Source organism: Tenrec ecaudatus, chromosome 12 (assembly GCF_050624435.1).
Source record: "Tenrec ecaudatus isolate mTenEca1 chromosome 12, mTenEca1.hap1, whole genome shotgun sequence".
Taxonomy (NCBI): Eukaryota; Metazoa; Chordata; class Mammalia; order Afrosoricida; family Tenrecidae; genus Tenrec; species Tenrec ecaudatus.
In genome coordinates, this window is record NC_134541.1 from 23,628,016 (window position 1) to 23,645,032 (window position 17,017).

Here is a 17,017-nt window from a genome sequence, read left to right on the forward strand (position 1 = left end):
TGTCTTCTGGATCCAGGAGGCTCACTGTGCAGGGATCGAGGGTCCAGAGGGCACGCTCCACTCCAGGCTCATGCTGGTAATGAGATCCCTCCTCCCCCTCCTCCTCAGAGGGCTCTCTTTGGTACACACCAGGATGGCACTCCAGGGAATCCTGTCACAATCACTCACAGGTGGATCCTCTCAGATCTCCCTCCACATTCTTACCAGACCCATGCAGGGAAAGGTTGTTTGGTGCACATTGGAGAAAAAGCCACATTAAATAACCCACTGCCATCTGCAAGCCTGAAAAAAATTAACAAACAAAAGCAGCCAACAAACTCAAGGGGGCGTAAAATGTGCAGGAAGGTCTCATATAGCGGACACGGTTCCAGCAACAGTCTGAGCACGAATTAGGCAGCTCGTCCCACTTCTGCCATTCAGGCGCGGGCGCCGGGCAGTCCCCAGCATCAGCATGTATAGGCTGGAGAGATCAGCGACCCTCTTAGGACCTTCATCTTTACTTGTACTGAAAACAGTAAGAGGAGAGAGCCCAAGGGTGACTGCTTTTATTACATAAGCACTGCCTCTCTGAACAGATGAAAGGCATCCTCCCCTGTGTGGCTTTCACACATTTCTGAGTAACATATCTACACTGACAATATAAACCTTAAGGGGGAAAAGGCTCTGAAATGCAGCAAACAAGAAGTCCTGCGGGTGCCGGCCATCCGTGTGGGAAGCCACTGGAGAGCGAAGTCACAGAGAAGCCATAAAGCCACCGACCGCCTCCCCGGAGCAGAAAGTCCCGAGGGGATACAATTCTAACGGGCGACTCCCTGGAGCCTGCGCTCCATCCTCCCCAGGAGAAATCCATTTCACAGCCAACTGTTGCCACCAGTCTCTGGCGGAGACGTCCTCTGTGGGCAGTCTCTCTGCTAACCGTGCTCTGCAGACCCCCCTCCGCCGGCCCCGGGGCCCTTGCTGGCGGCCTGCGGATCTGAGAAGCGCGCAGCCTGCTTGGGCAGGCGGATGGGGACGTAGATGTTGGAGGCACGGTGCTCCTTGAGGTACTCGCCGCCCTTTTCTTCATATTCCTTCCTGGTGACCCAGACCTCGTCATTGTCCAGGTGGTCCAGGGCCCAGTCTCGGGCGCCGTACCAGGCATCCAGCACGGGGCTGGAGGCAAGCTCAACCTGCAATGTGAAGAGAACATCCGCTAGGGACTCCAGGTGACACCCTTTATATTCTATCCCCCCAAACTATACCCACAGGGGGCCCCTCGCACCCATCCCGGGCAGCACAGGACTGCACTGCCCAGCCAAGCTGAGCCCAAATACCACCAGAATGTCAAGGTCACCAGCAGTGACCTCACAGAATAGCTTACAAACACGAAAAGAAACTGCCACTTGGGCCGGACGTGTGACCAACTGCCCAGCCTCCTCGCCACGCCGTGCCAACTACAAGTTGTCTGGCAGAGAGGGGGCAAGGGCAGAGGCTGGGCACAAGATGAGGCAGTGCAGCTGCCCGACGCCTGGCAGCCACGGTGGCGAAAGCACCACTGAATGGGGGGGGGCAGTTTTCTGTGATGCTGCCCTGTTTACATTCTTCATTTACCCAACAGGGGCTGGGGGCCAGCAGGTCTGACCACTCCCCAACTAGGCTGGGGTGACTACTCTTTCTGTGGTTCACAATAGGCTTTTTCCCTTTCTCCACCAAGCCTGGGCGTTCCAGGTGGACGCGGTGGCCTGTGCAGGTCCCGAGGGAGGAGTGGCGTGCACAGATGGAGAAGAAAGGAGCCGAAGGCACGGGCTCCCACAGTCGCGACTCCTGACAGAGCCGGACTCTTCCTCTGGGGATCGTTTCCCACCAACACGAAGAGCCCCTAGGAAGGCCAGGTGTGGGGACACTGCCTGGGGCCAGGTAAGCCAGCAATGGCCGCTACCATAAGCACTCAGAAGAGCACCAAAGGGGCTTCCAAAGCTCATGAAAGGAAAATGGAACGTTCCGCCGTGTGTTCACAGTGGAAAACTAGATCGTCACTTTGAACAAGGGTACTCTGGATGTGGAGGAGCAACCCACCACTGACCGACGAACGACAAACGGCCAACACTCCTAGCACACGATGCCACTGTCGCAGCCAAGTTTGGGCCGACCCACACTCCGTACCTGAAACGAGGACTGGAAGGGCCTCATGGCCAACAGTTCCTTCTCGATCCTGGCTTTCATCCCAGGATACATCATGTTCCCACCGGTCAGGAACACGTTCTGGACCAGCGTCTCCTGCACGTCCTTGGGGTACCTAGGAGAGGAGCAGAGTCTTCCTGACCTAGTTCCCACAACTTGAGTCTATACAAAAGGTTAGAACAAAAACCAATGCTTCCGCTTTTCTTCACAAAATGCCAGCCAAGGGGCGCCAGCTATCTAGTCCCAAATCTACATTTTCATAGCACGACCAGAACTTCTGAGCCTTTCTTATGTACGTCCTGTTGGGCTTAAGTCAACTTCGAGAGATTACTTTATACCCATGTGGGTGAAGTTTGACGTCCTCTTTAGTAAGCATACTCCCCCACCCCCAAGATGCACATTTTCACCATCCAAGACCCCTTCTTCCCCCGAGCGGCCGGCTCCAGCAGCTGTGTCTGAGGCATGTGCGACCACTTTCCCATGCACCGTCAGGACAAAGCTCTCACAGCCGCCCACAAGGCCATCATGGCGGCTCTCTTCGTGCCAGGTACACTGCAGCGCCAGCCTACAAGTTCTAGGTCAGGACCCATGCCTGGCGCTGCAGGACAGGCCTGCATAAGTGACAGCAGGGGGGGCACTGGTCCCGAGACACCGGCACCCATAAGTAAACTGTCTGCCAGGACGAGGAAAAGCCTTATATACTCTGTATATTCACAGCGTGACTTAAAAACACTCCGAACTCAAAAGCTACACTCGCTGCCATCTAGTCAAGGCTGCCTCAGAGCGGCCCAACAGGACAGGGTAGGGCGGCCACTCTTCATGGGAGTAGAAGCCTCGTCTTTCTCCCACAGAGAGGCTGGTGGATTTGGACTGTTGGCCTTGAGGTTAGCTGACTCAAGGCATAATCCACCTTGGCACCAGCTACTCTTCTGTCACACAGAATGCATGTCAGAGCTGATGCATACCTACTCTATGCTCACTCCGGCACACGCAGGATCACAGAGCCTGCCTGCCACCCCCCACCCCCACCGCTCTGCGCAAGGCCAGTGAAAGGTACACAGCAGGCTCACCTGTCCAGAACGTACTGAAGGGTCTCTGCTACCCCCGCCTGTTCTTCGCCAATCAGAGACGGTTGGAAAATGATTTCTGGAGCTCGAATTCGCTCTGTTCCAACAAACAGCTGGTGATAGGCTGCCAAATTAAACACGGGCTTTAGAAGCCCACGGTTTAGAAGGTAGTTTTATGTCAGAAAGACAAGCACACCAGTCGCCAGTTTCCTCAAACTGCACTTCTTAGTCTTGCTCCGAGGCAGCTCCCGGCCTCCCCAACTTGCCCAATGTGATTGTCCGGTTCACTGCCCGCTCTCATGACTCTGAATGGACAGCCTAGTGCTCCCCGCCTGGGGCCTGCCTGAGTGCCACTGGCCCCTCCCTGGCCCATCAGCATGCACCCAGGTGTCTCAAACTCAGAGGCCTCTACCTGGCTGCGGCTGCAGGACGGGATGAGAGGCACAGTGGGAATGAAGCACAACCCGACTGGCTTCGAGTTAAACAGGCCCCTGGGAGCCAGTCTTTGCGTCTGACACCCGCACCGAGTTGCCCACATTCCTCTGCCAGGAGGCTGCTTCTCAGAGATTCGGGAGGAGAAACAGACTGACCACTCCACGTGTTGCTACCCCTTAGCTAGAAAACACAGCGCAGAAGGTTTTCTTGGTCTTCTCTGACTAGCTTGGTCCTTTAGAGCAACATCACCCCACAAGCTTGCTCAGACCCCAGGAGCCTGACCTGGATGTTGGCAACTGGCTTCTCCACTTCTGGCGTTTCCTCGGGAAACAGGGACTCGAAGTCATTGATGCTCTCCACGTCTTCCAGGGACGGCTCCAGCGGCTCCAGCGCCGGGGTCTACCAGCAAGCAAAACCAACCCGTGACTCCAGCGAGCCTTAGCTCCCTCCACTTGGTGTCCCCAGGAAGAACGGGGTCCTGCCCAAGGTTCCAGAGGTTTGCATAGGAACTAAAGACTGTGTCGAAGCCAGGAGGGGCTGACCTCTACCACTGGTGCTTTCCACCTATCCCAGCCTCGTCAGTCTGTGAAGGCGCCCAGGGTGCCAGCTCCACACTGGGGGCCAGTGAACGACCTACTTCGAACTGTGGGGAGAAGGGCGGGGCAGCCGGCACTGTGCACACTAACCAAACAGATCCCTTAATCTGTTTTAAACATGTGGTGGCTAGAAGGGATTGTCTCCAAGTCTTTCGGCAGCCCTCATGTATGTGCCAATGCTGAGGGGATCCACTATTAGGTCCCTTAAGAAACAGGCCCCTTCGGGCTGGGGACGTGAAAGCAGCCTCGAGGGAGGGCATGCTTCCTGTCAGTGTCCTCCCACCAGCCTGGGGAACCTCAACAAGGGGAGGGGGGCAGGGGAGCTGTGTGCTGCCATCGTTCTCAGTAGAGCGCCTCTTCAAGAACCAAACTCACTGCATCGAGCCTGCCCCAACTGAGAGGGCTCTGGGCATTTCATTCTCATCTGTACCAGAGAACCAAAGAAGCTGTGCAGGGGAGGGTGCCGGGGAGACCGCTTCAGCCACCTGACCTTCCGCCATGAGAACCGGCCTTTCTGGACTGCGAGGGGCGCGGTCAGAGGAGGGATGGCCCAACGAGAGCTGCTGCAGGACGACCGTCTCACAAAGCTAGCCTCGGGGAGATCCCTACACTGCGTGTTCTCGGAGAAGACTACCAACCTAATCCAGAGCGTTAAAAGTCCGTCTCTAGAAGCCATGTACGTACCACAGAGGTCAACGAGCATGCAAATGAACTTCCACCCTCAAACTCACTTTTGGACAAAGGGAGAAAGACAGGGCTTTCCACTAGGGTCAAGGGTCAGTCTCAAAAACGCACAGGGGCAGGCAGTTTTCCCTGCCCTACAGGGTCGCTGTGAGATGCCATCAACTCGATGGCACTGAGTTTGGTTCGATGACCCTTAAGGCCCAGCCTGGAGTCCAACTCCTCCAGCCTGGTGACCTGCTTCCAAGAGGGCACAGCCATCGAAACCCCGTTGAGCACAATCCCGCTCTGACACACGAGGGGCCCATGGAGGGAGTCATGGTCCTCTGGATGGCTTCCTTACTGGGTGAGGGAGAGGCCTGTGGTGCTTCCAGAGGGGCAGGAGGAGGGTGCCCTGGGGTGCCAGGAGGCCATGCTTTTGGTGCCCTCACTTTCCTTGTGCAGGCGCCTTACACCTCTTCCCACACTTCTCCTCAGGCCCTCTAATTCTCAGTTCACAAAGGCTCCTTCCCTGTCTGCTACCTGTGCGACTCCTAGGAATCTCCCAGGGCCCAGCTAAAATGCCCAATCCTCTCTTAAAAAAAAATCTGCCTGCCTTTTCATGTACAGAGACCCCACCCCACCCCGAATATACTCAATGACACTCAGCTCAGTAAGGGGTGTAGATAAAATAGCCAGCACCCTGTTTTTTGAGGCACCCAGGAAAGCAGGAACCATATCTTAATAACCTCTGCAGCCCTGGTCCCTAGCCTGCATGGGGTCCTGGGGTGGTTCCAAAATGCTGTAGCTTCAACAAAAACCTCACCATCCACCTTCCCCTGGCTCGTCACAAGCACGCCACTGAGCCTCGTAGCACAAGGGTTAAGTACTCTGCTACGAACTACAAGCTCGGCAGTTCAAGCCCATCCAGCAGCTCTGCAGAGAACAAGCTGGCAGCCTGCTCCCAGAAAGGCCAGCGAGGGGGTGGTCCTACTCTGTCACATGCAGTCACTAGGAGTTGGAACCAACTTCACTGCGCCCAACCACAACTTGGCGCTACTACAACTGGTGGAAAGAATTTGTTTCTCCCTATTCTTATGACTCACCCCAACTCCCTGCTCACTGCCACCAAGTCACCTCTGACACAGAAACCCTTGAAGATGCCCCAGAATGGCCTCTGCATCTCCAGGGAGTAGAAAAACTCATCTCTCTCCCGGGGAGCGGCTGGAGATTGGCAACTGTGGACCTTGCAGTAGCATGGGGGGTGGGGGGAGATCTTCCCCCAAGCACTCAGGAAGGACTGCTCACTCTGGATCTCTGAATGACCCTGTGGAATCCCAAGTCCAGACAGTAACACATTGGAGGAGTGCAAGTGGGAGAATGTGACTAACGACCAACAGCCATCAGAGGAGCAGGCTCAGGGTCACGGCCACTGTGTAGGCACTCTCCCTACTCCGTGTGCCCCCTCTCCTCCCCAAAGTGGGGCAAAACCACAGGGAGAAACCCCTCATGCCAGGACCTCAATGGTACAAGGTCAGTGCCACTGCCATCCCTACCCATGTCCTCCCAACATCATTAATTACTACTTCTCCCTCCCCGCCCCCCCAACACACACACCCAATCCAGTCACACCCCCTTGACATCAGCCTTCTCAAGAGCTCCCCCCAAGCCCTTGGGAAGGGCTGTGCTCTCGGCCCGGCCCGGTGGGCGCCCTCCATTACCTCGGGCTTGCTGTCTACCACATCCACCACCAGGTTGACTTCAGCCTGGAGGATCTTCTGCTTGGCTTGCTCCACTGCTGAGCTGAGCTTCTGGATGTAGGACTGCAGCTCTTCGGGGGAGTCCATGTTCAGCTCCATCAGGGACTTGTGGAACTGCTCCATCTGGCCATCCTCCAGCAGTTCCTGAGACGAGAACAGTCACATGGCCCCTCCGATGCAAACAGGGTGAGCACAGACGGGAGGAGGGAGAGACAAATGCACCAGGCGGGGCTCCCCGGGCTCCCCGCTGTCCCCGCAGAGCCACAGATCCCTCCTCTCCAGCCTCTCCCGGGGCAGCACCACCTGTCAGACCAAGGAAGTGAGGGTGACAGAGGTCAGTGAGCCCAGGGGCTCCTGGGTGCCTGCGCCCTCCTGTTTCTGGGTCTGGAGGGCAGACACATGACCCCATGCGCTGTGTAAAAGTCACCGGCCTGCAGGCTGAAGATCCATGTGTTCTGCATGATGTGTGCCAGACTTAGAGTGAACAGTTGTACAAATAAAGGAGCTAAGAGGGCACAACTAGTCAACCAATCAATGACACCAGAGTCCCGGCTCTTTCACAAACACTGGCTACTCTACTGTTCTTAAAAACCTCTCCACAGCTGACCTGACCCAGGATGACGTGGGAGGGAACACGCACAGGACAGCTTCGCGGGCCAGGGCAGGTGCCCCCACCTGCACGTAGAGCAGCCTGTCCAGCCGCTCCTGGTCCAGCTGCAGCTTCTGCTCCCGCCGGCGAGCATTGAGCTCCTGCAGCCGTCTCAGCTGCTGCTGCCGCCTCTCCTGCTTCTCCTCAGAGCTCAGCGTGCTGCCCAGGAGCTTGCTGGAAAACGGGAGCTGCATTTTGTGCACGTGGTCCTCGTAATAGTCAGGGCACCGCCATTTCTGCAATTCTGCACGGAAAGCATGTAATGCAGGGATTCACAACTCAGGAGCAGCGTCCAGGCTCCAACATTAGGAGGCAAAAAGCACACTCTTACGCTGGACACAGTCGCAAAAGCTGGACAGATGGCAGGTGGCCCACTGCAAGAATCACTCAACAACCTTCAGAAAGATGAGGAAGAGGGACAATGGAGAGATGGAGGAGGAGGAGCAAGAGAGATGATGAAACCATGCTAAATGCAACAGACTTGTCTTGGTCTCTTAAGTCTCTGATAACATCTTGACAATAGAAAGCAAAAATCCTAATGTCTGATGGATGTTTAGTGTATGCAGCTGTGATATTATGGTTTATGTCAACCTGGCTGGGCTAGTAATCCCTCATGACGGGATCTGCTTAAGAGTGTGGCCGGTTTCTGAACTAAGTGGACGTTGTAGGAAAGCTAGCACAAATTAGCAAAGAACAACAGTGCTGCAAGGCCGTTTTGCAATATGTCATTGCTGTCATTTTAAGTGTCACTGAACATGGACTATACATTTGAGGGAGAAATGAAGTATTGGGGTCCTCACAAAACAAAACTTGGGGGGGGGGGAACTAACCTGAACTTGTTGCTCAGTTGATTTTCTGAAAGTCACACCTGACTTTCTATGGGTAGCAACACAGGAGGGGGATAGCCACTGTCTGTGAGGGTGTGAAGCCACCACGTGGCGGGTAATAAGCTCAGGAAGTGAAGACGGTCCATCACGGAAGTAAGCGCAGCTCGGCATCCGTTTGTCTGCAGATTCACCCCTTGTTTCTCACACAGATCGGCGAAGTATTGTTTCAAGACACTGATCGCCAACACACTAGACGGAAACTTGTTGAGCAATTGATCACATTTACTAGTGTAAAAAGTCACGCTGGGGAGGAAACTGCAAATCCAGAACTTCATCACCGTTGACATGAGACTTATGAAATTGGGTATCCTGAGTACAGACGCCGGTCCTAATGCAACGCCGCACATCGGGGCGTCATAGAGGCACGCAGCAGTGCAGTGGAAGCGAAGAATCTTCACACCAGGTGCGTGCATTCACTTAATCTTGTAGACTGTCGTCTAGAAGTGGTTTTTTGATTCCTCTACAGTTTAGTGACCCAACACACTGTCTGCCCCTTCAACCCCTCAATGGGCACCTCCTAAAACACCCTGAAGCGTGAGCCAGTATGAAAATGCCTTTCTAATGCACCTCGGGGAGCAGGTGCTGCAGCAGAGTGCGACCCTGGAACCGTGCCTCGGAGTCTTGAGGCTTTGGAAACTGCTGCTGAACACCGCAGACAAAGAAAGGAGACCCAAAGAGAGACGCTGAGGACATCGCCACAAGCACCATGGAGCAGTGGACTCATGGCCTTCTGAGGAACAGTCATGGGTGCGTTTTCACAGGATAAGTCAAACGCTCCAAGATCCAGAAGTCAATCTCAAGACATACAGACCCCTACCGTCAGCCACTCGTATTCCCCTAATTTAAGAGAAACGTTTGACATTTCTCAAAGCGCCACCAAACAAATACTGATGACCAAGCAGCCCATCACCACAGAGGCAGCAGAGCGCCAAGCAGCAAGCCCACGACAGCAGTGCTCCGGAAGGACTGAGTGCCAGAGGTGAGGCTCACGTAAGCACACCCTACATTTAAATCTTGCCTCGAAAAAAGGGTGAAAATGTATGGTGTGTTTTCAAATAGAATTCCCTTCTTATACAGGGTGTACACACCTGAAGGCATCCAAGAAACTCAGGCAGACTTCTCCTGATGCCTTGATTCCACACCTTGATAGAGAAGGTAGGGGTGCATCTGATGTGAGGCTATGTTTACAGATTGAGGAAAGGTACATTTTAATTGTGTTGACACTTCATAACAGAATATAAAATACACTTGTGTGTTTCCCAGTTTTGCAATAGCTTTACGCATGCTCCTAACTTTAGTGATCACAAACTGAACAACAATTTTGTCCCTCTAAAACTCTGTCATTGAGTCGATGCCGGTTCATAGCAACCCAGTAGAACAGGGGGAAACTGCCCTGTGATTTTTTGAGACTACAGCTGTTCACGGGAGTAGAAACCCCATCTTTATCCTGCAGAGTGAGTGGTGGTTTCAAACTGCTGACCTTTTGAATTGCAGCTAAGTTGTAACCACTATGCCACTAGGGCCCCTTAAGGAGACTTAAGAAAAAACCCCAAAGTCAGCAATAATTCAAGAAAGACTTGATTCACTATCCTGATCATGTATGGACATAAATAAATATCATTCACTGGCTAAATTCTGATTAAATCACTGAAGAATTTTTAAGAATAACTAAAAAGGGCTATTTTTAATGGCAATATTTAGAGACGAAAAACCTATCTAAAAATAAAATACAGCCATTTGTTATAATCTTTGTTTTCTGGTCCTTAAATCTTTTGATGTGTTCATTTATAATTGTAGGGTTTTTAAAATCATTTCATTAGGGGCTCATACAACTCTTATCAAAATCCATACATACATCAATTGTGTAAAACACATTTGTACATTCATTGCCCTCATCATTCTCAAAACATTTGCTCTCCACCTAAGCCCCTGACATCAGCTCCTCATTTTTCCCCTCCCTCCCCACTCCCCTCTCCCTCATGAATCCTTAATAATTTATGTTATTATTTTGTCATATCTTGCCCTGTCCAACATCTCCCTTCACCCACTTTTCTGTTGTCCGTCCCCCAAGGAGGAGGTCACATGAAGATCCTTGTAATCGGTTCCCCCTTTCCAAGCCACTCTCCCTCTACCCTCCTACTATCGCCACTCACACCACTGGTCCTAAAGGGATCATCTGCCCTGGATTCCCTGTGTTTCCAGCTCCCATATGTACCAGTGTACATCCTCTGGTCTAGCCAGACTTGCAAGGTAGAACTGGGATCATGATAGTGGGGGAGGAGGAAGTATTTAGGAACTAGAGGAAAGTTGCGTTTTTCATCATTGCTACATCACACACTGACTGGCTCGTATCCTCTCCGAGACCCTTCTGTAAGGGGGTGTCCAGTGGCCGACAAATGTGCTTTGGGTCTCTACTCTGCACTCCCCACCTCATTCACTATAAGATTTTTGTTCTGATGATGCCTGATACCTGATCCCTTTGACACCTCATTGATTGCACAGTCTGGTGTGCTTCTTCCATGTGGGCTTTGTTGCTTCTGAGTTAGATGGCCGCTTGTTTACCTTCAAGCCTTTAAGACCCCAAACGCTATCTCTTTTGATAGCGGGCACCATCAGCTTTCTTTGCCACATTTGCTTATTCACCCACTTTGTCTTTAGCGATCCTATCATGACATGATTTTTTGTTCTTTGATGCCTGATAACTGATCCCTTCGGCACCTCGTGGTTGTAGTTTTTATTACTAAATAAGCATCAAAACATAAGTATAAGCCACTTCTGGCGAAACTGTAACTGTCAAATTTTCATTGTGAGATGAACCGATTTACAGATTGTTGAAACACCTTCACTGCCTCTTCACTCCCTTTGCTGTAATCCTTTTGTAGAAAATGCTATATAGTAAAAGTTTTAGGACTGCAACCACTAGCAGATGGACATTGGGCGTCCACTCAAGTATCCCCTCAATGCAAGAACACTTTGTTCTATTAAAGTGGCTTTCTATGATGCTCACCTTCCTGACACGATCGCTGAAAACAAAGCGGGTGCATAAGCAAATGTGGTGAAGAAAGCTGATGGTGCCCATCTATCAAAAGATATATCGTCTAGGGGTCTCAAAGGCTTGAAGGTAAACAAGCAACCATCTAGCTGAGAAATGACCAAACCCACATGGAGGAAGCACACCAGCCTGTGTGATCACGAGGTGTCAATGGGATCAGGTACCAGGCATCAAAGAACAAAATATCAAATCATTGTGAATGAGGGGGGAGTACAAATTGGGGACCCAAGACCCATCTGTAGGCAATTGGACATCCCCTTACAGAAGAGTCGTAAGGAGGAGATGAGCCAGTCAGGGTGCAGTGTAGCAACGATGAACTATATAACTTTCCTCTAGTTCCTAAATGCTTTCCTCCCCACCCCACTATCATGATCCTAATTCCACCTTACCAATCTGGCTAGACCAGAGGATGTACACTGGTACAGATGGGAACTGGAAACACAGGGAATTCAGGACAGATGATCCCTTCAGGACCAGTGGTAAGAGTGGCAATACCAGGAGGGTAAAGGGAGGGTAGGGTGGAAAAGGGGAGCCGATTACAAGGATCTACATATAACCTCCTCCCCGGGGGACGGACAACAGAAAAGTGGGTGAAGGGAGATGTCGGACAGTGTAAGATATGACAAAATAATTTATAAAGGGTTCATGAGGGAGGGAAAAAAATGAGGAGCTGATACCAAAGGCTCAAGCAACAAATATACAAATGTGCTTGATACAATGGATGTATGTATGGACTGTGATAAGAGTTGTAGGAGCCCCCAATAAAATTATTTTTTTTAATTTGATAACACAGTTCATCTCATCCTGATAAATGGCAACCATCACTTTTGTATTCAATCACTAACATTAAGGTCACCTTTTAGAGGAAGTTAGATCATACACATATACGTTTATGTACACACATATACATGTATGTGTCACAAATGTCATTTGCATGTGTAAGCAAAGCAGAAGCACCCCAAATTACCAGTGCAGGGGGACCCTCAGATGTCTTAACCCAGCCCTGTTGGAAGGGAACTAGGGCAAGGCCTTGCCCTTCAGGAGCTTGCTACTTCTAGGATGAAGCCAGCCCCTTCCAGGCTAACAGGTCAGCTCACTCATGCTCTGCAGGACAGACTTTCACCCACAGTGGGATTCCCACGGCTCTTTGATTTTATCAGAACTGTTTAGGTTTCTGAGGAATATTACTTTCATTGCAATATAAAAGACAACAGTAATCATTCCTACAGTAATTAAAAGTATGACTAGCTTAGACTACAATGAAAAGTTCAAGGTCTAGCTTGAAAAGAAAGATAAATAAATAAAAAGTGCTCCCACAGTAACCATTCTACCTTAACAGTATCTAACCCCGATACTGTCTGACTCTGGGATACATTGAAGTTGGACAATTCTAAGACTGTATCTGGGCAAGCTGTAAAAGCTACCATTTGCAGACGGTTGCCACATAAGCCAATGATCAACGCACTGCCTAGTTCATTAGGAAAAGCCATGCCAAAAAAGGTTAAAAAAAGCCAAGCTCACTGCCATCAAGTTGATGCCGACTGATAGGGACCCTACAGGTCAGGGATGAACTGCCCTTGTGAGCTCCTGAGACTGGAACTCTTTATGGGAAAAGAAAGCCTGATGGTTTCGAACTGCTGATGGTATGGATCAGGGCCCATCACATAAGCACTATGCCACCAGGGCTCCTGCCAAAAGGGGAAGAGGGTGCTAAAAAAAGTAAGTGCACGGGTCCATGTTTCATCCTGTATCCATTTCTGGAACAGTTCAAGGGCAGGCAACACCCTTGCTGAAAGCTTACCTTCCAGGTAATCCTCGGCGATGTAGCTGTGCTCGTGCAGGATCTCCTCCATGCGGCTGAGCGTGATGGCAGCCAGGTGCCCGGGGTACTTCAGCTGAAGGAGGCGCTGGAGGTAGCCAGCTGCTTGGCTTCCTCCAAGGTTGATGCGTTTGCAGTTTTTAGCATCTAACCTGCAAGCCCGCGGCAGAAAACAGCAAGGGAATTGTTTGTAACGCGGAGGGGAAAATGTGCAGGACACGGCATCTTTTGGGGGTGGGGATGCAGAGGAAGGAGGAACACAGACTTGCTGGGCTGACATGAAAACTGGAACTGTAGGAAGGGATTGTCAGGGTTCTCGGGTCCAAGGCAGGACTTCCGAACTCCCGTCCGGACAGACCCCTGGCCATCTAACTGCTGACCAGAGTCTCAGCAGGAAACAACGATCAACAGGGGACGATGTGTCCCAGAGTCAGATCTTTGTATCTAAACTGTAGCCCAAGTACCCAGAAATCTCGGATATGTTAAAAATCCCAATGCCCATGGCTTCCTCCCCCCACCCCCCGAGATTCCAACTGTTTTAGCCTGAGAAGGGCTTGAGAATCTGTATTTTAACAAGCCCCCAGAAGGCTCTGGTGGGAGCCCGCCTTTGAGAGCACTTCCCCATGGCACCTCACTTCTGGTGAAAACCCTAGCGTAAGTGGGCACACACTGGTATCCAGCAATCAAAGGGCAGCTGGCCCCTCTGCCCAGGTGAGAACTGCAGAAGGGAAGAGGCCTAGTAACATTGTTGAACCAGCACCTGGTACCTTGTGGCACATGAAAGCATCGCTGCTATCCCATCCCTCACCAGGAGAGGGAAGCAGAGAACAGACCATGGCCAATTTGCTCCTTTTTGCCCTTTCAAGGAACCTGGTCTGAGGCAGATCTCTTAAAACCAATTACAAGGATCTACATATAACCTCCTCCCTGGGGGACGGACAACAGAAAAGTGGATGAAGGGAGATGTCGGACAGGGCAAGATATGACAAAATAATAATTTATAAATTATTAAGGGTTCATGGGGGAGTGGGGAGAGAGGGGAAAAATGAGGAGCTGATGCCAGAGGTTTAAGTGGCGAGCAAATGTTTTGAGAATGATGAGGGCAATGAATGTGCAAATGTGCTTTATACAGTTGATTTATGTATGGGTTGTGATAAGAGTTGTATGAGCCCTGGGCGTGGTGCCCCAACAGACTAGACTGGAAAACACTCCTAAAGGCCAACAAATGATCCTTCAACTAACTTAAAAAAAAAAAAGAACTGTATGAGGCCTAATTAAACAATTAAAAAACAAACAAACAGAAACCTGGACATTTCAAGAGAATTGGCAGTCTAAGAATGAACTTTTCCCTTCATCTATTTTCACAGATGCTCCATGAGAACCTCCGCTATAGGTTTCAATAGATGGAAACATTTATTCCCACAATATTTTTATATTCAAATAACTCTAAAATATTTATTCAAAAAACGTATTCAAATTCAAGCAGTTAGCACTGAACACTGACTTCAACAGGTAAGGTGCTTAGAAAGCACTGTGTCACTTCATTGCCTGTTTCTCAAACGTCCATGCCAGGTAACTGCCTAACTGCCATGTAAAGGTTAAGCATCCCTAGCAGGACCACAAAGCCAGGCATCCAACTCCAAAGCCAGGGCTCTCCTCCCCAGGCCTGTACTCCTGTCCGCAGTGGAGGGGCCTTCTCCAAGAGAGCACAACACTGACCTAGCCTATTACTAGACAGCTGAAGTTCAATTATAACAGAGCTCACGGATGACAGCAACGACACTCACCCTTTATCCGATTCAGGAAGATCTAAGGAGTGCCTAGCATGAGGCAGGCACTGTACTGGAAAGGGTCTACACAAGAGTGATACTAGAGCTCCCAATAACAAAACAAAAACTCCAATTTCTTAATGGAGTGACTCCAGAACAGAGACTTCTAAATTAGATATATTTAAATAAGCCTTTCAAAGCACTTCTTTATTGAGTGCTTACTACCTACCGGTACGGTGCTAGTATCTCCCCATAAATCAGAATCACAAAATCCTAGAATTAGGGATTTTGACCTGAGAGACCATCCAATCCAATTCCTTCCCAGGAGGGAGTGATAATGACAAAGTGACTTCACCACAGTCACACAGTGAGCTGGACTCAGAGCTGAGCCCTGAGGTTCAGCCCTTGGTCCAGAACCTGTTCTTTCCACTCCACCTTTAGCGTGAACACACAAGTCAGCAACACATTCATGTAAAGGTGACTCACCTGCCTTCTAAGACGGGTAAAATATGTGTACATTGGTATCCAGAAGAAATGATGAGCCCGTGGGAACTCAGGTTCTTGGGCTTATTGTGGTAGAAGCTGAAGAGACCGTCTATCCCATAGGCGACCTTGGGAATCCCATAGCATTCGAAGAGAAGCTCAGACATCATCTGCCTCGAATACAGGGGGTTGCACACCGCTTCAGTCAGAACGATGGGGTGATCAACACAGCCCTACTTTGAAAGAAAAGGACCATGGTATAAACGAGAACAGAAAAACAGTGTTTTTAAAACAAAAGAGCTTTAGGATTTCCTATTCCCAGGAGCAAAGAACCTCACCTGTCTTCCACGGAGCCCTGGTGGATTTGAACTCGCAGTGAGCAGCCCAATGCTTAAGCCACTGTGTTATCATTACCAAACGCAGCGCCTCTGAGTGACTTTGACTCATCCCACCCCATATAGGGTTTCAGAACTCAAACTCCCTGCCAGGGAGTTGATTCCGACTCAGAGCGACCCTACAGGACAGGACAGAACTGCCCCTTTGCGTTTCAGAGACTGTAACTCTTTTCAGGAGTAGAAAGCCTCATTTTTCTGCACAGGAGCGGCTGGTGGTTTCCAACTGCAGACCTTGAGGTTAACAACTCAATGGGTACCAGAGCAAAAACGGCACGCATTGAGTTCTTTCCAACTCAGAACAGCGCTACAGGGCAGGGTAGAAAGAACTGCCTCCTTCACCTTTCTCCTGCAGAGCAGTCGGTAGAGGGTTTGGAACTGCAGGCCTTGTGATCAGCAGCCCAACCGTAACCATTACGTTACCAGGGCTCCTGTCACAGTACATAGCCTCACCTTTCCACTGTCCATCAGCTGGTGGGTCTGAACCACTGACCTAGCAGTTAACAGCCCAAGGCCTAACCCGCATCGTTACCATCATATGTGATCGAGTACGTGAATGAATGGCATCGACAGTCAAATCCACAGCGGCGGCTGTTCTCTCTCGGGGGGGTGGGGGGGGAGCGTGGGCCCGCCCTCTCCCCTCCACGCGCCACATCCCCCGCCCGTCACCTGCGAGGAGACGCCCAGGTGCTGGAAGCTGTAGTCCAGCAGCAGCTCCTGCAGTTCCAGGTTAACCGGCACGTTGCGGTCGAAGGGCGAGCGCAGCATCCAGCGCAGCGGCTCCAGGCTCCCCAGCGCGTTGCCCACCTGTGGGCCGGGCCCTCCCCGCGCCGCGCCGCGCCCGCGGGCGCACACCGCTCGGAACTGCAGGCGCGGCTCAGGGTCAGGGTCCGACCTGGGGCATGCCCAGCCGGCACGGGCCTGGAACGACCCGTTGTCCAGCACCAACGGCACCGGCAGCGGCCCGTAAGCCACCGGGCCGGCCTCCAGCACCGGGTCCGGCGCGGAGCGAGCGTCGCGGAACCGGAAGACGTTCGCCGCCAGGCCGGCCGCGCTGGGCGCCGCCATCTTGAAGCGTGTGCGCCTGGCCACACCCCTTCGTCGCTGACAGGGCCAGGCCCCGCCCCTCACGTAGTGCCGCACGACTCAGGTCGTAAAGCACCTTCCCCCATCAGTCCTGCGAACGCTCCACCTGACGCGCCCGTGAGACTCAGGTGGGCTTCAGGTCCGCTGGGCCTCGCTCATCCTGCAGCTGCACAACCTCGCCTCAGCGCTCCAGCCGGCACTC

General features: G+C 51.6%; 1 protein-coding gene across 1 annotated transcript; it reads right to left on the reverse strand.

Moving 5' to 3' along the window:
- Positions 1 to 529: 529 nt before the first annotated feature.
- On the reverse strand, positions 530 to 17,017 carry ACTR5 (actin related protein 5). Its single transcript, XM_075528755.1, has 9 exons — positions 16,399 to 17,017; positions 15,341 to 15,570; positions 13,068 to 13,237; positions 7,354 to 7,571; positions 6,640 to 6,822; positions 3,945 to 4,061; positions 3,231 to 3,370; positions 2,143 to 2,275; positions 530 to 1,169 (listed from the first exon to the last, which is right to left on the reverse strand). Exons 1-9 carry the CDS (start codon positions 16,795 to 16,797, stop codon positions 912 to 914), a joined length of 1,848 nt encoding a protein of 615 aa, XP_075384870.1. The 5' UTR covers positions 16,798 to 17,017; the 3' UTR covers positions 530 to 911.

Bases quoted from the DNA above. Each gene is read 5' to 3' on its own strand.
- ACTR5 (XM_075528755.1), bottom strand. From the start codon at position 16,797: ATGGCGGCGCCCAGCGCGGCCGGCCTGGCGGCGAACGTCTTCCGGTTC. The intron at 6,823-7,353 runs GTGGGGGCACCT...TTCTCGTCTCAG, and splicing joins ACAGGCTGCTCTACGTGCAG to GAACTGCTGGAGGATGGCCA. The intron at 1,170-2,142 runs GTACGGAGTGTG...TTCACATTGCAG, and splicing joins CCTTCCAGTCCTCGTTTCAG to GTTGAGCTTGCCTCCAGCCC.